Source organism: Mirounga angustirostris, unplaced genomic scaffold (genome assembly GCF_029215605.1).
Source record: "Mirounga angustirostris isolate CCGP_5_RB_7025 unplaced genomic scaffold, mMirAng1.0.hap1 SCAF_1, whole genome shotgun sequence".
Taxonomy (NCBI): Eukaryota; Metazoa; Chordata; class Mammalia; order Carnivora; family Phocidae; genus Mirounga; species Mirounga angustirostris.
In genome coordinates this window covers 157,438,893-157,456,172 of record NW_026991709.1, presented here as the reverse complement: position 1 = coordinate 157,456,172, position 17,280 = coordinate 157,438,893, and the positions used below count along the sequence as shown (strand labels likewise).

At 39.6% G+C, this 17,280-nt stretch overlaps 1 protein-coding gene across 3 annotated transcripts in view; it reads left to right on the top strand.

Annotated features, from left to right (window-relative positions):
* TXNRD3 (thioredoxin reductase 3) overlaps nucleotides 1–17,280 on the top strand; it is a 78,476-nt gene that overhangs the window by 14,080 nt on the left and 47,116 nt on the right. For 2 of the 3 annotated variants that reach the window (XM_045904193.3, XM_054504539.2), the window contains exons 4-10: nucleotides 1,555–1,659; nucleotides 1,883–1,955; nucleotides 3,624–3,743; nucleotides 10,071–10,213; nucleotides 11,959–12,074; nucleotides 13,205–13,430; nucleotides 14,635–14,727. In XM_045904193.3, the coding sequence (XP_045760149.1) occupies nucleotides 1,555–1,659; nucleotides 1,883–1,955; nucleotides 3,624–3,743; nucleotides 10,071–10,213; nucleotides 11,959–12,074; nucleotides 13,205–13,430; nucleotides 14,635–14,727 (876 nt within the window). The remainder of the gene's footprint in view (nucleotides 1–1,554; nucleotides 1,660–1,882; nucleotides 1,956–3,623; nucleotides 3,744–10,070; nucleotides 10,214–11,958; nucleotides 12,075–13,204; nucleotides 13,431–14,634; nucleotides 14,728–17,280) is intronic. The other variant, XM_054504538.2, reaches the window with a different exon arrangement.

Here is a 17,280-nt window from a genome sequence, read left to right as displayed (position 1 = left end):
GGTTTTAAATCTATCTAAAAGGGGAGAAAATGGCTTTTAAAAAGGAGTCTATTCATGGGGCGCCTGGGGGGCTTAGTCGGTTAAGCGTCTGCCTGGGGCTCAGGTCATGATCCCAGGGTCTTGGGACTAAGCCCTGATCTGGCTCCCTGCTCAGCAGGGAGCCTGCTTCTCCCTCTCCCTCTACCTGCTACTCCCCCTGCTGGTGCGCTCACTTGTTGTCTCTCTGTCTAAATAAAATCTTAAAAAAAAAGGAGTCTATTCATTTGTCTTTTGGAAGTTGTAAAGTGGAAAAGCATAGAGGATGGTTATCAGATAATCTTGAAAGTGGTGATAGATAAAATTGATGTTCTTAAGTTAGGTCCTTGTTTTATAACTACTTCCTTTTATTAAAATTGTGTTCCTTTGTATTTGTTTATGTATGTATGTAAATGGTAGTGATCAGTGATTAAATACTTATATTTGAGACTTTAACTTAAAATTACATTTTCTTGGGAAACTAGATTGTCTGGATTTATGTTAATCTATGATCAGCTTCGTTATCTATTAACAGCCTGCATTAGTCCCAAAAGCTCCACCTCAGCTCATGTGGTGGTATGTAGCATAATGAGAGGCCCCGAAACACCTCGGGAAGTGCTGGTCTTACCATTCCTAACCTGGAAAAGATGTCAGAGGATGAATCTGGAGATGCAGAGTTATACTGCATGGCACATACTTAGGAGATGTATTTTCCTTAGGGCACCTAATAGTAAGGAGGCCAAAGGAATCCTTTTTAGAATGTGCCAAAAGCCTCCATGGGCACTCATCCATCTGGGGCCATGTGCCATGTGCTGAGTCCTACAGTGATAGAGTACTTCCACTGTGCTTCCCAGGATGAGCTGGTGCCACATGGTGTTTCTAAAGCCAGCTTCATGGGGTGGAGCACCCACCTTCACATAAAACTATTGCTACATCATGCATTGATTGTCTCAACTTGCCTAAGCTACTTCTGATCAGAAGGGAGGGCCGAGTGAGCAGGAAACTATCATGCAGAGCTAGCCTTATGACCATTGCTGAAAGAAAAAGCAAAATTTTGTGTTGTATAGGAAGTTTACCAGGATGCTGCAAAATATAGGTCAATTTATGAGAAACCATGTAAAAATTTGATGTGCATGTCCTGCTGATGATGCTTAAGAATTGTTTTCAAAATAAAGCCTAGCACCGGTAAACAAAAGATAGAGGATCTTGAAAAATGGTATATGGCTATTTTACTTAGTTATAATACTTTGATGATTAGACCAAGGAAAATGACCTCACCTGACATAAAGCTGTGACCTATGGGTCATTTGACACACGTGTAGCCATCAGGTGATAATGAACAAAAATGTACGTACTTAGCATAAGTTCTATCTAGTGGGACCCTATTTGAATACCATCTAGATAAATTTAAAATTTGAACTTAGATGAATTAGGGACTATTAATAAGAGTTTTAGAAAAGCAGTCCATGCTGATTCAACATAGGGTACAAAGGAACAGATTTAAGACAGGTCATGCCTCCTCTCTCCTTTGATTCGTAGGCTCATCAGAGTGGCTTATTACAGAAGCTCCTTCAGGAAGATGCAGCATACGATTATGACCTCATTGTCATTGGGGGAGGTTCTGGTGGCCTTGCATGTGCACAGGTATGAAAATAATGAAACCAGAAAATTTTCCTGGGTTGCTGTAAGCATTTCTTCAGCTACTTTAAAAAAGCCAATTTTGATGTTACAGTCCAGGGCTTTTATTGAATTAATAAAGAGAAGGGACTGTGTTCTTCCACAGTCTTTTCCTTTCAGGGAGAGAAAAATTGGGGGGTTGTCAGGAAAATGACAAGATCTTTATATGTAGCTTTTTTTTTTTTTGTAGGAAGCTGCCATCTTGGGAAAGAAAGTTATGGTGCTAGACTTTGTGGTCCCATCACCTCAGGGCATGTCCTGGGGTAAGCAGTGTTTTTTTATTGTGACTCTTGTAGTTTTCTGCTCTTTACAGCCGGCTTTGTCTTTCTTTAATCTTGTTAATCCTCACAACAGTCTCAAGAGGTACAACTAGCCTGTTTCATAGGTGAGGAAAGCAAGTCTCTGTGAGGTTAAGTAACTGACCTAAGATCGCATAGTTAACAAGTGGTGATTCGGAAAGTTAATATAAAAGTAATGAAGGAAGATTTTGCAAAAAGAAAAAATTCAGTGCCTCCAGTATTCCAACACTTGTGCCATAATAATTCTTGCACACATGCACCAGTGTTTTTCCCTTAGTTGCAATCACAGTATATCCTGTGTGGTGCTCACCTAAGTCTGCTATGACCTTGTCTTGTGTTTCTGCCTCAGTTTCATCGCTGACTCCCTAATGGCTGCATGATGCTCAGTCAAGTTAGTGTGTGTCATCCTTCAGGTCCCATCAGCACAGTGTACAGTGAGCTTCCAGTTGTAGATGAGAGCGTTCACTTTAACAAAACACGCAGATTTCGTGTTGGATATTTTCTGTTTATGGATCAGATCCATTCTTCATGTCTCTACCTTTTTCCGTGCCCCAGAAAGCTAATGCATTGGCAACCTTGCCCTCTGGCTTCCCCCTGGGTTCGACCAGTTAGTGGTCATGGGAGGAGAACAGAAGGAGGGAGGAGAGTGGAGTTGGGGGTGTTCATTCCCCCAGCTCCTGCCCTGCTGATCCCTGCAGGCATGGAAGGCCACTTCCCCTGTCATGGCCAGCCCCCCGTGGGCTGTCACTCACTCAGTGTGCTTTGCCCATCACATGGGGTTGGCGATGACCCACTCACTATTCTGCTCCTCCTCGCTCTTCCTGCCCACACCCCGTAATCATTTCTTTATAAACTCTCCTCAGTTTCCCAGCTTGAGGGTGTCATCTGTTTTCTGCTGGAACCCTGACAAAATAAGAAAATCATGTTTTAAAATTCAAATTTATTGAAAAATTTTACCTTAGAATTTCATACGCTAAAGCTAATCTATCTTGATTTTCCTTCTAACATTTGTATGTTAAAAAATTCCTTTGTGTACCTGTCATTGTTTTCTCCCTCTCTCCTCCTGCCCTGTTCCTTCTTTCTCTCCTGTCTATAAATATCCTATTTCTCTGAATTACCAGAAGAGAGACTGATCAGAGAGGGAGTTTTCTGACTCATGCCCTGCACGGGGGCATCACACATGGCCTTTTTGTGCTGCTTGAGATTGAGAGTAGATGTTACCAGGCAGCTTGCAGTGGACCTAATATTGGCTCAGAGGAGGAGTCAGACTTACAGAGAATAAAGGCTAGAAGCTGGGATTCCAGCCCTTGGTCTGGTATCTATCTAATTAATCTAATATAGTTCTGATCCCTTTATGGGTCAGACTCAAATGAAAATTTTGGATTCTCTCCCCAGAAAACTATTCAAGTGTACATCTGTATTTTTGCTCATCTTTGGGTCTCCTTCACAGACCCTCATTTGAAAAGTTTGGCTTAATCATTTGCGTGTTATTGTGGGGTCTGCTGTTGGCCCCACAACCATCTGAATGTGTCATTTCCACAGGTTTAACAACACCTGCTCTACATGTATTTAGAACCATGTATACACCCACAGACACAGAGGAAACATTAAACCTATTATCTTCTTTCTCAGGTCTTGGCGGTACTTGCGTAAATGTGGGCTGTGTTCCTAAGAAATTGATGCATCAAGCTGCCCTTTTGGGGCAGGCGTTAAGTGACGCCAGGAAGTTTGGCTGGGAGTACAGTCAACAAGGTGGGTAACAGTATATAAAAATACAGATTGGGAGAAAAGAAGAAAGAATGAGTTTCTTAGAGAAAGACTTGGTATTTATATTTCTACAGTTGAGTCTGAAATTCGTTTAATGACCACTCATTAGGACCCCACTTTGGCATAGAGGATCACTTGAAACCTGGCCCTGCTCTCGGGGACCTTGGTGCCTTTGGCAGCTATAGTCATTCCATACTCTTTACAGAATGTGAGAGAGAATAATTGCTATTTTCAGATTTCCTTCAAGTGTAAAGAAAATAGAATAGCCAGGGTCATTATTTGAATTTTATCCATTATCGTGATAACATTTTCTATTTTACCAGTGGTTATATATGTCTTTGTTTAGTGAAAGATGGAAACCAAATTCACCCAATAGACACTTATTGGTTAGGCTCTGAGGATACAGATAAGAGGAAAATAGAGCTTCTGCCCTGAAGCAGTACACGGTCTGTTGGAAGAGATGAGAAGAGAAGAGAGGCGATTCTGTGTGCTGTGGTTCACAGGGAGGTTTTGAGCATTGCCTTGAGGGGCACTTACTGTATCCTTGAGAGTCAGAGGTGGTGGAGGTGACCCTTGAGCTGAATCTTGAGGGTCACAGAGAAGTAGGTCATAAAGACAGGAAGCAGTGTGCTCTGAACTCTGGAGCTGGGAGAAAACATGGAGTCTTTGGGGGATAGTGAATGGCTGGTGTGGAGAATGGGGGAGGGATCCTGGAAGAAACAAGATTACAGAGAAACAGGTCATGGTGGCTCTTAAATGCCATCTGAAGGAGTTGTGATTGACCCCAAAGGGAGTAAGGGAGTCATTGAGGGGTGTCAACAAGGGAGGAGCCTGAACAACAGTTTGGATTCTGGATCCCTCTGGTGGCACCAAGGAGTTTAGAAGGCTGGAAGTGGGGAGGGGGGCAAGTCCAAAGACAGGGAAGTGAGGTGGGGTGCTGTCACCTAACCCAGAGGAGAAATGACCAGGCCTGGGCCAAGACTGATTTTGGACTAGAGAATGTGAAGTGGATTTAGAGGATTGAAGGCCTGGAATTGACAGGCTCGACGTGGATGGGTGATTTTGTCTCTTTAGAATAACATTATGGAATTTCTAAAAAAATTACAGGGACTGGTCTCCCAAGAGATTTTGGTGGAGGAAATGTGTGCATGAGCATATCCTTCCTGGTGATTTGGCTGGGCCCCCCAGGTCACAGAGTGGGTGGAAGGTGAAGGAAAGGAAGGAATCCCAGAAGAGGGAGTGGGTGACAATGCAGTGTATTTGCTGAGCTGGAAAACAGGCAGGTGTGAGTTAGTGGCCAGGTGTGGTGGAGTTCAGCATAATGAGTTGTGGCTGGACAGATTCTCCATGGACAAATTTCCCCAGACACTCAGCTCTGTGGAGAGCTTTGGGTCCAGCTTTAGTAGCAACTGGTTGTAGATAAAATGGTCTTTGCCCTTGGCAGTTTAACTTTGGGGTCATCTTCACTTTCAAGAATCCTTCTCCCCGAATCCTTCATCTTGTATGGGTTTTCCCCTGCAGAACACCTGGTGGGAGTTCGCTATCAGGGGATGGTTTGTGCTTGAGAGAGGTCTAGGCAGGGCCTGGGTTTGCAGCCCCGGTGGTGGTTGAAGTCTTAGGAATTGCTGAGAGGGGCTGGGGAGGCCCTATGGATGGAAAAGAATAGCAGACACAGACAGGATCCTGAGAAATGTTAATACCTAACGGGTAGGTGAGGAAGATGAGGAAAACCCAGGAGAATCATGTCACAGAAGCCAGGAGGGGCTAGATTTTTAAGGATAAGACTTAGGGCTTAGAGAGTCTCCGAAGAGAACCATCTGGAGGGAAAAGGTGCCGGAAGGCCAAATGGATTAGGATTTGAATTAGGTACATTTTAGATTGGCAATTAGGTAGTTAAGGAGTCTCTCTCTCTCTCTTTTTAAAGATTTTATTTCTTTATTTGTGAGAGAGAGAGAGAGAAAACACAGCAGGGGGAGGAGCAGAGGGAGAGGGACAAGCAGACTCCGTGCTGAGCACCAAGCCAGATGTGGGGCTCGATCCCATGACCCTAAGATCATGACCTGAGCCGAAATCAAGAGTCAGACACTTAAGTGACTGAGCCACCCAGTCGCCCAAAGGAGTCTTTTTAAAACTAAAAGTGTTTATAGCCTGTTTTAATAATTCTAAAATAATCGAGGCCAAGTGGGGAGGAAACTGAATGCCCCATAATGGAGAAAGGCCATGAAGAATGGAACTGTACACGTGGTCTGTGATGAGGACAGCCAGGCAGAGAGGTGTGTGGGTAACTCCCCATGCAGGGTTCCCCACAAGTTAATGACTTCTGGGTGTATCAGCCCTGCCCGGCGCCCGCAGCCCCACGCTGCTGGGGCCCTGCACGTTCGGCAGGGGCGGGGCGGACAGCAGGGTGTATGCTCATGCCACTTGGCCTCACCTGAGGGTCCAGGTTATGTTCTTGAACTTATCTCTGTGCTTAATATTCCTAAATACTTTCTAATTCCCTCAAGTGTGTAAAATCTTGTTCCACATATACAAAAGGCTTCTAAGTTAGTTTTGAGTTGCTATGCTAAGAAATACCTAGCTAACCATCACATGGAATTTGGGGCTTAGCAGTTTTTAGGAATAGGCTTCATGGAATGGCCAAGAGAAGTCCATAGAATCTAAGTGGTAAGAGAAAGGAACTGAAAGCATGCCGAAATCTTGGTGTGGGAGAATGTTCTAGATACTTTGGTTCTTGATGTTGGTAGAGGAATAATGGGTTAAAATAAATTTAAAATGTATATATAATTTCCAGATCAGAAATTGAATATAGAACTTCCAAGAAAAAGGAAATGGGAAATATACAAATAAACAGCATGAAACTAACTTAAAACAAGCAAAAAACAACCCAGAAAACAAGACGGCAGACAGACATAGGGACAGTCTTTTACATATTAGATAATAAAGCTGAGTGAATAAACTTCTCAAGTTGTGTAGACAGAATTCATCTGTGTGCTGTTTACAGGACACACACCTAAAACCAAAAGAGATAATTGTTGAGAATACAGGAATTTTAAATTTTGAAAAGACTAACTTAAATTTTCCTATTTAAAATGAAATAGATGGGAAATTTTTAAATAGGTGGGAGAAGCTGTATCAGGGAAAGGCAAACCAAAGCAATGGCAGTTAATATCAGATAGGGAGACTACAAGGCAAAAAAACCCCCCACAAAAGCATACACACACAAACACACACGCGCACGTGCACACACACACACATATACCCCACACTGAGGAATTAATGATTTAGCACCCTCCCCAAAATAGAATCAATGAACAAAACCAAGAATATATTTGAAAATGCAAGTAAGTAGGTAGGCCTTTGGCAAATCCAGTCGGGGAAACAGAAGAGAGAATTCATACAAATATGTAACATTAGGGGTCTTGAGAAAAGAAAGATAACTACAGAAAGAGAAGAGAAAAAACAAATTCAGGATACAAATTAGTGGTAAGAATTTTAAATATCTTGATGAAAAGGAGTATATTCTAGGAAAATATAAATGACCAGAATGGACTTGAATTATCAAAGAAAACATTGCCTAAGGACAACCAATTCTCCAAGACTCTATAAATTTACATGTAAATTTCCTCAAATCTTCAAGGAAAGACACTTTTTTAAATATTTAAACTGTTCTAGAGTTTAGGAAAAAATGGAAAGTTCCACCTTTTTTTTTTGAGGCTGACTTAACAGTGATACAGAAAGATAGTGTAAAAATAGAAAGCTATTGCCATTTGCAACGACGTGGATGGAACTGGAGGGTGTTATGCTGAGCGAAGTAAGTCAATCAGAGAAAGACATGTATCATATGACCTCACTGATATGAGGAATTCTTAATCTCAGGAAACAAACTGAGGGTTGCTGGAGTGGGGGGGGGTAGGAGGGATGGGGTCACTGGGTGATAGACACTGGGGAGGGTATGTGCTATGGTAAGTGAATTGTGCAAGACTGTTGAATCACAGATCTGTACCTTTGAAACAAATAATGCAATCATGGAACACTACATCAAAAACTGATGATGTAATGTATGATGATTAACATAACAATAAAAATTAAAAAAAATAGAAAGCTATAGCCCATAGAGCTAGAAGATTCTAGAAAAAACAAATCCTCTCCAGCAGTGACTAAAAGAATGCACTGTGACTTCTGAGGGTTCATTCTGGGGATACAAGAATGAGTCATTAGGAAACCAGAGTAAGGATGCTAAAATCCACATGATGACCTGGATTCTAGCTCCAAAGGCATTTGATAAAAATTTCACATCCATTATAGCTCTTAAAAAAAAAAAGTCATTAAACTAAGCAAAGAAATGGACACTTTTTTTACATGATGAAGAAAAGTCAGATGTAAATATTTGATGGAGAAGAGCTTGAGGCATTTACATTAAAGTCAAGAATCAAACAGGGCAGCCCACTTTCACTACTACATCTGCATTGTTTTGGGGCTTCTGGCCAGTGCACTAAAAGGAAGAATAGGAAAGAAAAAGTACATACTTGAGAAGAAGGAAGAAAAAGATATTATAAATCTATAATATGAATTATATACAAGATACCTAGAACATACAAGAGATCGAGCTAAAAATGTCAGAACTAATAAGAGTTCACTAAGTTGCTCGGAGGATATATGTGTAAAAATCAATAGATTTCTTACATTAGCAATAAGAAGTTAAATAAACAATGGAAAATTGCAACAAAATGATAGAATAACTTGGGATAAATTTACTAGGAATGGACAAAATATATAAGGAAAGAATAGAAAAGCATAACAATATACTGAGATTTTTGGATGGGATGTCTCAATATTATTAAAGACATTATCTAAAATTTAATTTGTAAATTTTATTTAAGTCCAGGAAAAACCTCAACAATTTTTTTTTCTTTTTGGAACCTGACAGATTATTCTAAAGTTTGTATTGAAAGTAAATATATGAGAATAGTTCTGCAGCCTTTGAGGAAGTATGGGAAATGATTTTTCCCATCAGTAGTTAGAATTGTGATACTGTTGCAAAGCTTAAACAGGTCAATAAAACAGTAGAGCATGTGGTTCCAAAGTGCTAGTCCCTGGGCTTGCCTTATCAGAATCTCCCAGCGGGAGCTTGTCCTGACTCCTTAGGTTTGTGGCAGGTCCAAGGATTTGTATGTTTCAACCTGATTCCCAGAGGATCCTGATGTGCAGCCATATTTGGGAAACCCTGATGTAGAGTGTCTCTTACAACAAGAGCCAGAAACAAACGGACATGTGAAGTGGGAATCTAACTGACAAGGTCCTTGGGAGAAATGGTTCTTGGAAGGTTAGAGGAGTAGCTTTTCTGGACTAGAGGGGAAGAGGTAGCTTAGGATCTGAGGGCATGTGCCATTATGGAGAGGCTCATCCCTGCTAGGCTGGCCTCTGTGTCTTACAAACACAGTGCTGCACGGAGGCTGATTTCTCCTTCAGGAGGCAGCATCAGCAGATGAGGTGAACACTAGGAAATCATTCCCACCTCGAAGATACAGGGATGATGAGGAATTTGATTGCATCACCTCCTGCTCCAGTTGCAACAGGAAATGAGTAAACATTGTAATATAAATGGTGGGCAGTGGTGAGCAGAAACCACATTTGTCGTAAAGAAATGTAGGATCTTCGCTATCATAAAACCACCACCAAGTGAACCGAAAGGGAGTGGCCCAGGCTGGTCTGGTCAGGGGATGTGTGGTGCTCACTGACCTGAGATCCACTTCCCTTCACATCTGGGACACCATGTGCAGCAGACCTCACAGAGCACAGTGGCCTTGGGGTGCTCCCGAGTAGGGATGATCTTCCTGCCTTGTGATGTTTTGGACTGTTCTCCCCATTCTTTTCTCCATGGATTTTTTTTTTCTTCTTTTCGGAACTCTGCTGTTTGCTTATGTTTTGTATTATAAAAGAGGAAGAAGTATAAACCATAACTGGCCTAAAAAAGATTTCAATTGCTAGTTGTCTTGTGTTCACTTCTTGATTCTTAAAGCAATATATAGTATGGCTCATGTGTGGTTGTATATGATTGAACATTAAAAATAAAATTCACTTGGGGCGCCTGGGTGGCTTAGTCAGTTAAGCTTGATCCCAGAGTCCTGGGATCGAGCCCTGCATGGGGCTCCCTGCTCAGTGGGGAGCCTGCTTCTCCCTCTCCCTCTGCCTCTCCCTGCAGCTCATGTTCTTGCTCACTCTGCTCTCTCTCTCTCTCACAAAAAAATAAATAAAAAATTTTTAAAGGAAAAAAATTTGCTTTATACCTTCATTCTGGTTATTTGTTTTCAGTGAGGCATAACTGGGAGACTATGACAGAAGCGATTCAAAATCACATCGGCTCTCTAAACTGGGGCTGCAGGTTGTCCTTGAGGGAGAAGGCCGTGGCCTATGTCAATTCCTATGGAGAATTTGTTGAACATCATAAAATAAAGGTACTGTTTGTTTTGTCTTGTTTGTTGCTTTTCTTTACTATTGCTTGAACTTGCCTTGATCTGAAATTCCCTGTATGTTATGGACTCTCACTGACCTATGCACACACATTGCCTTTTGTGCACCTGTTTCTTCCCCATTGTTGTTGATTCCACAGGTCCTGCTAAATTGTAGGAATTGCCTTTTAAAGAGCTCTTCATTTAAAGTTATTATTTGCCTTTTGATTTTATTACTACCTTAAAAGAAAATGTTTAGACTAAATAGTTGAAAGTTTAAAAGACAAAAAAAGAAAAATTTTAGTAGTGTAATTCTTTTTTAAAATGAAACCTTAGGGGGGATGGGCAAAATGGAATGAAGAGTCACGGGGATGAAGGTACAGCCTCGGGAATTAGGCAGGGGTGTCATAGTAGCTGTGTGGGGACAGATGGCAGCTACACATGCGCTGAGCATGGTGTGATGTATAGACTCACCAATCACTGTGTTGTATACCTGAAACTGATGGGACATTGTGTGTCAACTGTACTTCAGTACAAAGAATAATTAAAAAAATAAAAATAAAATGAAACCTTAACTAGAACTCCAATATGTCATTCAAAGGTGTATTAATAAAATTAGTATGGAAACTAGTGTATTTTTATAAGCTTTGTAATGTTTCATATCATAAGAGCAATATGTAATGAAAATGAGATCGTTTTGGTGAACACGAGAATTTTAAATTGGAGTTATAAAAGACAATCAGATATAACCCTCAACACCTAGTTTATTTTTGAACTCTGCTTTTCTGGCACAGTGTGCAGTGATCTTGGGGGGATTTGAGGTTGTTTTGTAGTCATTTATTATCTCTGGAAAGGTGAGATGGTCTGTCAAAAGCTGCCCCTTTTGAAACCATACATGGGCCAATTTGAATTACATCACTCACATGAAAGAAACATCATAGAACTATGAGTCAGGTAGTTTTATTTCTCAAATTGTGGCATGGCCGGCATGGTTGGTTGAATAAGCCAGTCGTTCGCAGCCGTACCTGCCTCTTTTCTGCGTTTCCGCATTTAGTGATAAGCAGGGTCTCCTCAGTTGCTCCAGCAACTCCCCTCCCACCCCTGCAGCCGGCGCTTGTTTCTCTCTTTCCGGACCCTCTGGAGCAAGTGCCTGTCTCCAGGCTGCCCTCCCTCCATCCCACCATTTAAACCACCCTCTTGTTTAAACACCTTCATTGGTTTTTGAATTTTTTTAATAAATTATTTGTATAATTGAAAATGGGCAAACAATGAATAACCTTTCCTGGTTCCCCATAGCTGAAATCTTGAGAATGGCAAATAAAGGTGTTAACATTTGGCATGAATCTGTTTCCCGTCACTGGGACATGTTCCTCCCTTTCCGGCCACTTTCTGACCACTTGCCACTCCCCAGACACCTGCTACTTTCAGGCATGTGTGCTTTTCTGTGCACTCTTCTCTCTGTAGGTTTCCTTTCTTCTCAAATCCTCTCACTTTCTTGTCTCCACTTGAAATACCACCACCTTTGAAGCTGCCCTCGACTGGTGTTCCAGTCCCCTATTCCACCTCCACTGGGCTCTGTAGGTGATATTCTATGAAGACTTCTTTTTTCTATGTTGGTGCTTATCACACTGCATTATTATATTTGCATGTCCGCTCCTGTTGGGTGGGAAGCTCTGTAACTAGTTGTCCAGGGTGTCTGATACCCTACCGTGTTTGTAGAAGAAGTTGAAATTTACTTTTCTCTTTTCAAGGCAACCAATAGAAAAGGACAGGAAACTTACTATACTGCTGCAAAATTTGTCCTAGCGACAGGCGAAAGGCCCCGCTATTTAGGAATCCAAGGAGATAAAGAGTACTGTATTACTAGGTAAGATTAAATAGGCTATTGTAACCGTAAATTATGTTATGTTTATGTGTCCAATTTATTTAGTCCCTGATATTATTTCACAAAAGATTTGAATTGATGACAAATAAAAAGTATAACACACGAAGCTAAGCTTATGTTAACCATATTGAAGCCCAGAGAAAATAAGGTTAGGTAAGTAATAAGGTCAAATTTATGCACACATATATGCTGTATGATTCTAGGTAATTGCTCAATGAGGTCTGGGAAGTTGTCTCTAAACTTCATGGAAGCCAAAGCAAAGAAGTAAATACAAATAGCTTTAGGGTTTAGTGTCTATATGATCTAATGAACCAGTTGATCAGGAGAAGCGTGGCTGTTCCTAATACTGGGATTTAATAGTAATTATCCCTGGATGGTTACAGAGAGGACATTGTATAATGCAGGACAATGACTTTCAAACTTTTTTCACCAGATGCACATACGCAACTGATGAGTCATTGAACACTACATCTGGAACTAATGATGCACTATATGTTGGCTAATTGAATTTAAATTAAAAAAAAAAGAAATATGTTTTTTGTGACACTGTTGTTCAGGTGAACACACACACACGCGTGTGTGCGCACACACACACACACACTCAAACCAAACCATATTTCTTCTTATCTCATATAATGTAGTCTAATATTTTCTATTCTTTTTTTTTAAGATTTTTTATTTTATTTTATTTATTTGAGAGAGAGAGAATGAGAGAGAGCACATGAGGGGGGAAGGGTCAGAAGGAGAAGCAGACTCCCTGCCGAGCAGGGAGCCCGATGCGGGACTCGATCCCAGGACGCTGGGATCATGACCTGAGCCGAAGGCAGACGCTTAACGACTGAGCCACCCAGGCGCCCCTATTTTCTATTCTATTTCATTTTTAAAACACCTTCACTTGTGATCCACTAATTTGATTTTGAAAAACCTGAGATATACTTCTTACTCTATAGTGGACACTCTTACAAACTCCAAAAGGCTCTTTCTGTTCATGTTTCTTCATTCCAGCACCAGGTTGCTATGCCAACAAAAGACCACTACACATCGAAACCTACATGTTCATTTTTACTTCATTTTTATTGCCTACGTGTTCCTTTTGTTGTTTTATTTTTCAGTGATGACCTGTTTTCTCTGCCTTATTGCCCTGGCAAAACATTAGTGGTGGGTGCATCTTATGTCGGTCTGGAATGCGCAGGGTTTCTTGCTGGCATTGGCTTAGATGTCACGGTTATGGTGCGCTCAGTCCTTCTTCGTGGCTTTGATCAAGAAATGGCAGAGAAAGTGGGTTCCTACATGGAGCAACATGGTGTTAAGTTCTTAAGAAAATTTGTACCTGTGATGGTAAGTCTGAAAGGCATTTGGAATTCCTTTTATTTTCAGGTTTTTAAAAATTCTCTTTTTAGTTTTTTATTCTAGCTCTCCTTACTTCATTTCCTGAAAAAAATTAGTCCGTACTCAGTAGGACACCTTAAAGATAGTGGTCCCACCTCCAGTCTACATAACTGACCTCCACATGTCCCTCTGTCCTCCCCGCCCCTCCGCCTGTATGGGAAAGTGTCCTTGCTCCTCTCACGCCTTCTGTATGCTCTTACCTTCTCTCACCTTGTCAGGGATGCTCCATCTTCAGTTAACATCCTTTCTGCTCTGTCATTCCCACCAGTGTCTCTCCTCTTCAAACAAATAAGCCCTCCCTTGCCCTCTCTGCCCTTTTGGCTGGGTCCCTGTTTTTCTTTTCCTGTTTACAAGGAAACTTCTGTACATGCTCCTTCTGGTTTCTTGCCTCCATTTTCCACTTCAGCCAACTCTCAGCTGCTTTCATCCCTGCTCCTCCTTTGAAATTACATGCTGGGGTCTGTGGCCGACTCCATGCTGTCAGATCCAATGGTCATATCTCTGCCCTTATGGAGTGGGGCTTCTGGGCAGCATTCGGTGAAACTGACATTCCTTCCGTTTGAAACACTCTCCATCCTTGAGCTCTCTGGTCCCACAGCCTGTGATTCCACATCTCCTCAACCTGTAAATGTCAGAACACTGGCTCCCTCTTCTCTTCTCTGCACTTGTTACCTGGGTGGTCTTCTTTAGGTCCATACTTTATTATCTCAATGCTAATGGCTTTCAGATTTATATATCCTGCTCAGGCATCTCTCCTGAACTCCACACCCATTTACACATTTGGCTATGGGATATCGCCACTTGAATTCCTCATAAGCATTTCAGATTTATTAAGACAAAAATGAAATTCTTGATTTTCTTCCTAAGTGTATTCCCCAGCTCATCTTTCTGGCCTATCTCAGTACTCAGTAGGTGGTACTGAAGTCTACACAATTTATTAAGTCAACACCTGGAAAACATCATTCATTCCTCCTATTATGCCTCCACCAACTAATCCATTAATTTATTTCTACCTCCAAATTTTACCTTGTTACAGTCCTTTTTTCTCTGTCTTTACTTAGTCGAAAAACCTACATACGCACACATGTACACCCTCTGACCCATTTATTTTGTCACCTTTAGACAGAATCATTACATTACTTATCCTTACTAGGTTCAGCAGTTGGAGAAAGGTTCACCCGGAAAGCTGAAAGTAGTGGCTAAATCCACTGAAGGACCAGAAGCTATTGAAGAAGTATATAATACAGTAAGTTTTTATTTTATAAGCAGTAAAGTGGTTGAACACACTCATAAATTAGCACAAATGAAGTTTATGGGAAAATTCTTAGGCTTAACTTTTTTCCTTTTGATTCTTTGTGAAAACTATAATAAAATGGCAGGTAGTTGAGCTGTTGACATTTGGTATTTTTGGTGTACATGAAAAATATAAGAAAATATGTGTGTATGGATAATTTATATATAGAATAAAATCTGGAAGCAGATATATCTGACTTATAAGTACTTACTTCTGGAGCATTAGATATCTTTTACATTTGGGCATTTGAATATTTTCAATAAAAATTGAATATATCTTATAATCAAAAACAATAATAAAGATCTTTTTATTTTTAAAAACAATATAAAATCTGCAAACAATGTGAATTGTCCATGGACTATATTGGGTGGCAACAGTTCTAATTTAAAACTGATGATATTTGGATGTCAACATTTCTTTGGTAAATCATAATGATACATTTATGTTTTATATACTGATATATGTGTGATTGTTTTTGGTTAAAATAAGGAAACAATATGGGGAGGATCAACAAAGCCAAAAAATAAGAAAACAAACAAAATAAATCAACGCCAGTTGAGAGTTTTATTAGAATTTTATCAGATATATAAATCAATTGGTAACTTTTTATTGCAATATTTAGTCTTCTCTCCATAAATATGGTATATCTTCCTCTTAATTTAGGTTGTCCTTTAATAATAAAGTTAATAAATTTCTCTGTATGCAAATCAAGAACATCTTTTAGATTTATTCCTAGGTATTTAATGTATTTTTATGTAGTCATAAATGGTATTTTTTGGGGAAAATGTCATTGTCTTTAACTGTTGCTGGTGTATAGAAATGCTGCCAATTTGTGTGTTTTGATTTAGTATTCCATAATCTTGCTAAACTCTTATTTGATAATTTATCTTAGATTATTTTGAATTTTCTTTGTATGCCTTCATACTGTTTGTAAATAACAAAAGTTTTGTTTCCTCCTTTCCGCTTTTTTCCTTTTTATTTCTTTTTTTTTTGCATAAGTACACTAGCTGGGACCTCCAAGAAATGGCAGTGGCAGGCATTTTCTTGTTCTCAGTATTGAAAGTTCTCAGTGTTTCATCATTAAAGAGTAATGTTTTCTGCAGGATTTTGTTAGATATTCTTAATTAAGTTAAAGAATTTCTTTTCTCTTTCTTGTCTGCCAAGGGTTTTTTGGTTATTTCTTTTCTGTTTTTTAAAAATCACAAGTGGATGTTTGGTTGTAACAGTGTTTCTTTTGTAGCTGTTGATCAAAAATTTTTTTCTTTAATCTGTAAATGTGTTGAATTACATTGATTTTCTAATGTTCAACCAACTCTGTGTTCCTGGTATAAACCCAACTTGGTAATGGTTCTTTTCATATATTGTTGGATTTGGTTCTTGAGAATTTTTGCATTAATATTCATGAATTGTATTGGCTCATAATTTTCCTTTCATATATTGAACTTTTCAGATTTGGATATCAAGGTTGTTTTAGCTCATGAAAGAAGTTTGGAGTATATTACCTCTTTCTCTGTTCTCTGGAAGCAGTTTCATAATATTAGAATTGGTTCTTTGTCTGTTTGATAGAATTCACTGATGTAACCATCTGAGCCTATAATTTTCTATAGATATATGTATTTGACCACTGATTGAATTTCTTTAACAGTCATAGGGCTTTAAAGGCTTTCTATTTTTTCTTGAGTTACTTTAGATTAATTATATTTTCCTAGTAATTAGTTCATTTCTTCTGAGTTATCGAATATAATGGTATAAAGTTATTCACAGTATCTAAATTTGTAAATTGTTTACTTTTATAATAAGGTATAATTTACATGTAGTGAAATGCACATATCTTAGATGTACAGTTCAGTCAGTTTTGAAAAATGCACATTTGTGTAATCCATACACATTTGAAGGTAATAGAATATTTCTACGAGTTCAGAAAGCTCTCCTATATCGCTTCCCACTCCCTGACCCAAACAACCCTATTCTGATCCTGTCACCGTAGACTAGTTTTACCTATTCTAGATGTCACAGGAATGGAACTATATGATACATACTCCTCATATTCATCCATGTTGTGTGTCTGTAGTTAGTTGTTCTTACTATATAAATTATATGATTATAAAATTGTATGAGTATACCACAGTTTGTTCATTTTCCTGTGGATGAACACCTAGGCTCTTTGTGGTTTGGGCTATTGTGACTAAAACTGCTATGAAGATTTCTTGTGTAAGCCCTTGTGGACTTATATTTTCGTTTCTCATGGGTAAATACCTAGGAATGAAATTAAATGGTCAAAGATGGTTTCTATGTTTAACTTTTTGAGAAACCGTATAACAGCTTCTATATGAATGAATCATTTTATATTTCCACCAGCTGACATGGGAGTTTTGGTTGTCCCATGTCCTCAACATTTGGGCTTGTCTGGATTTTTCATTTTAGCCATTCTAGTGCATGTGTAGTGGTCTCTTATTATGGTTCTAATCTACGTCTTCCTGATGACTAATGGTGTTGAGCAACTTT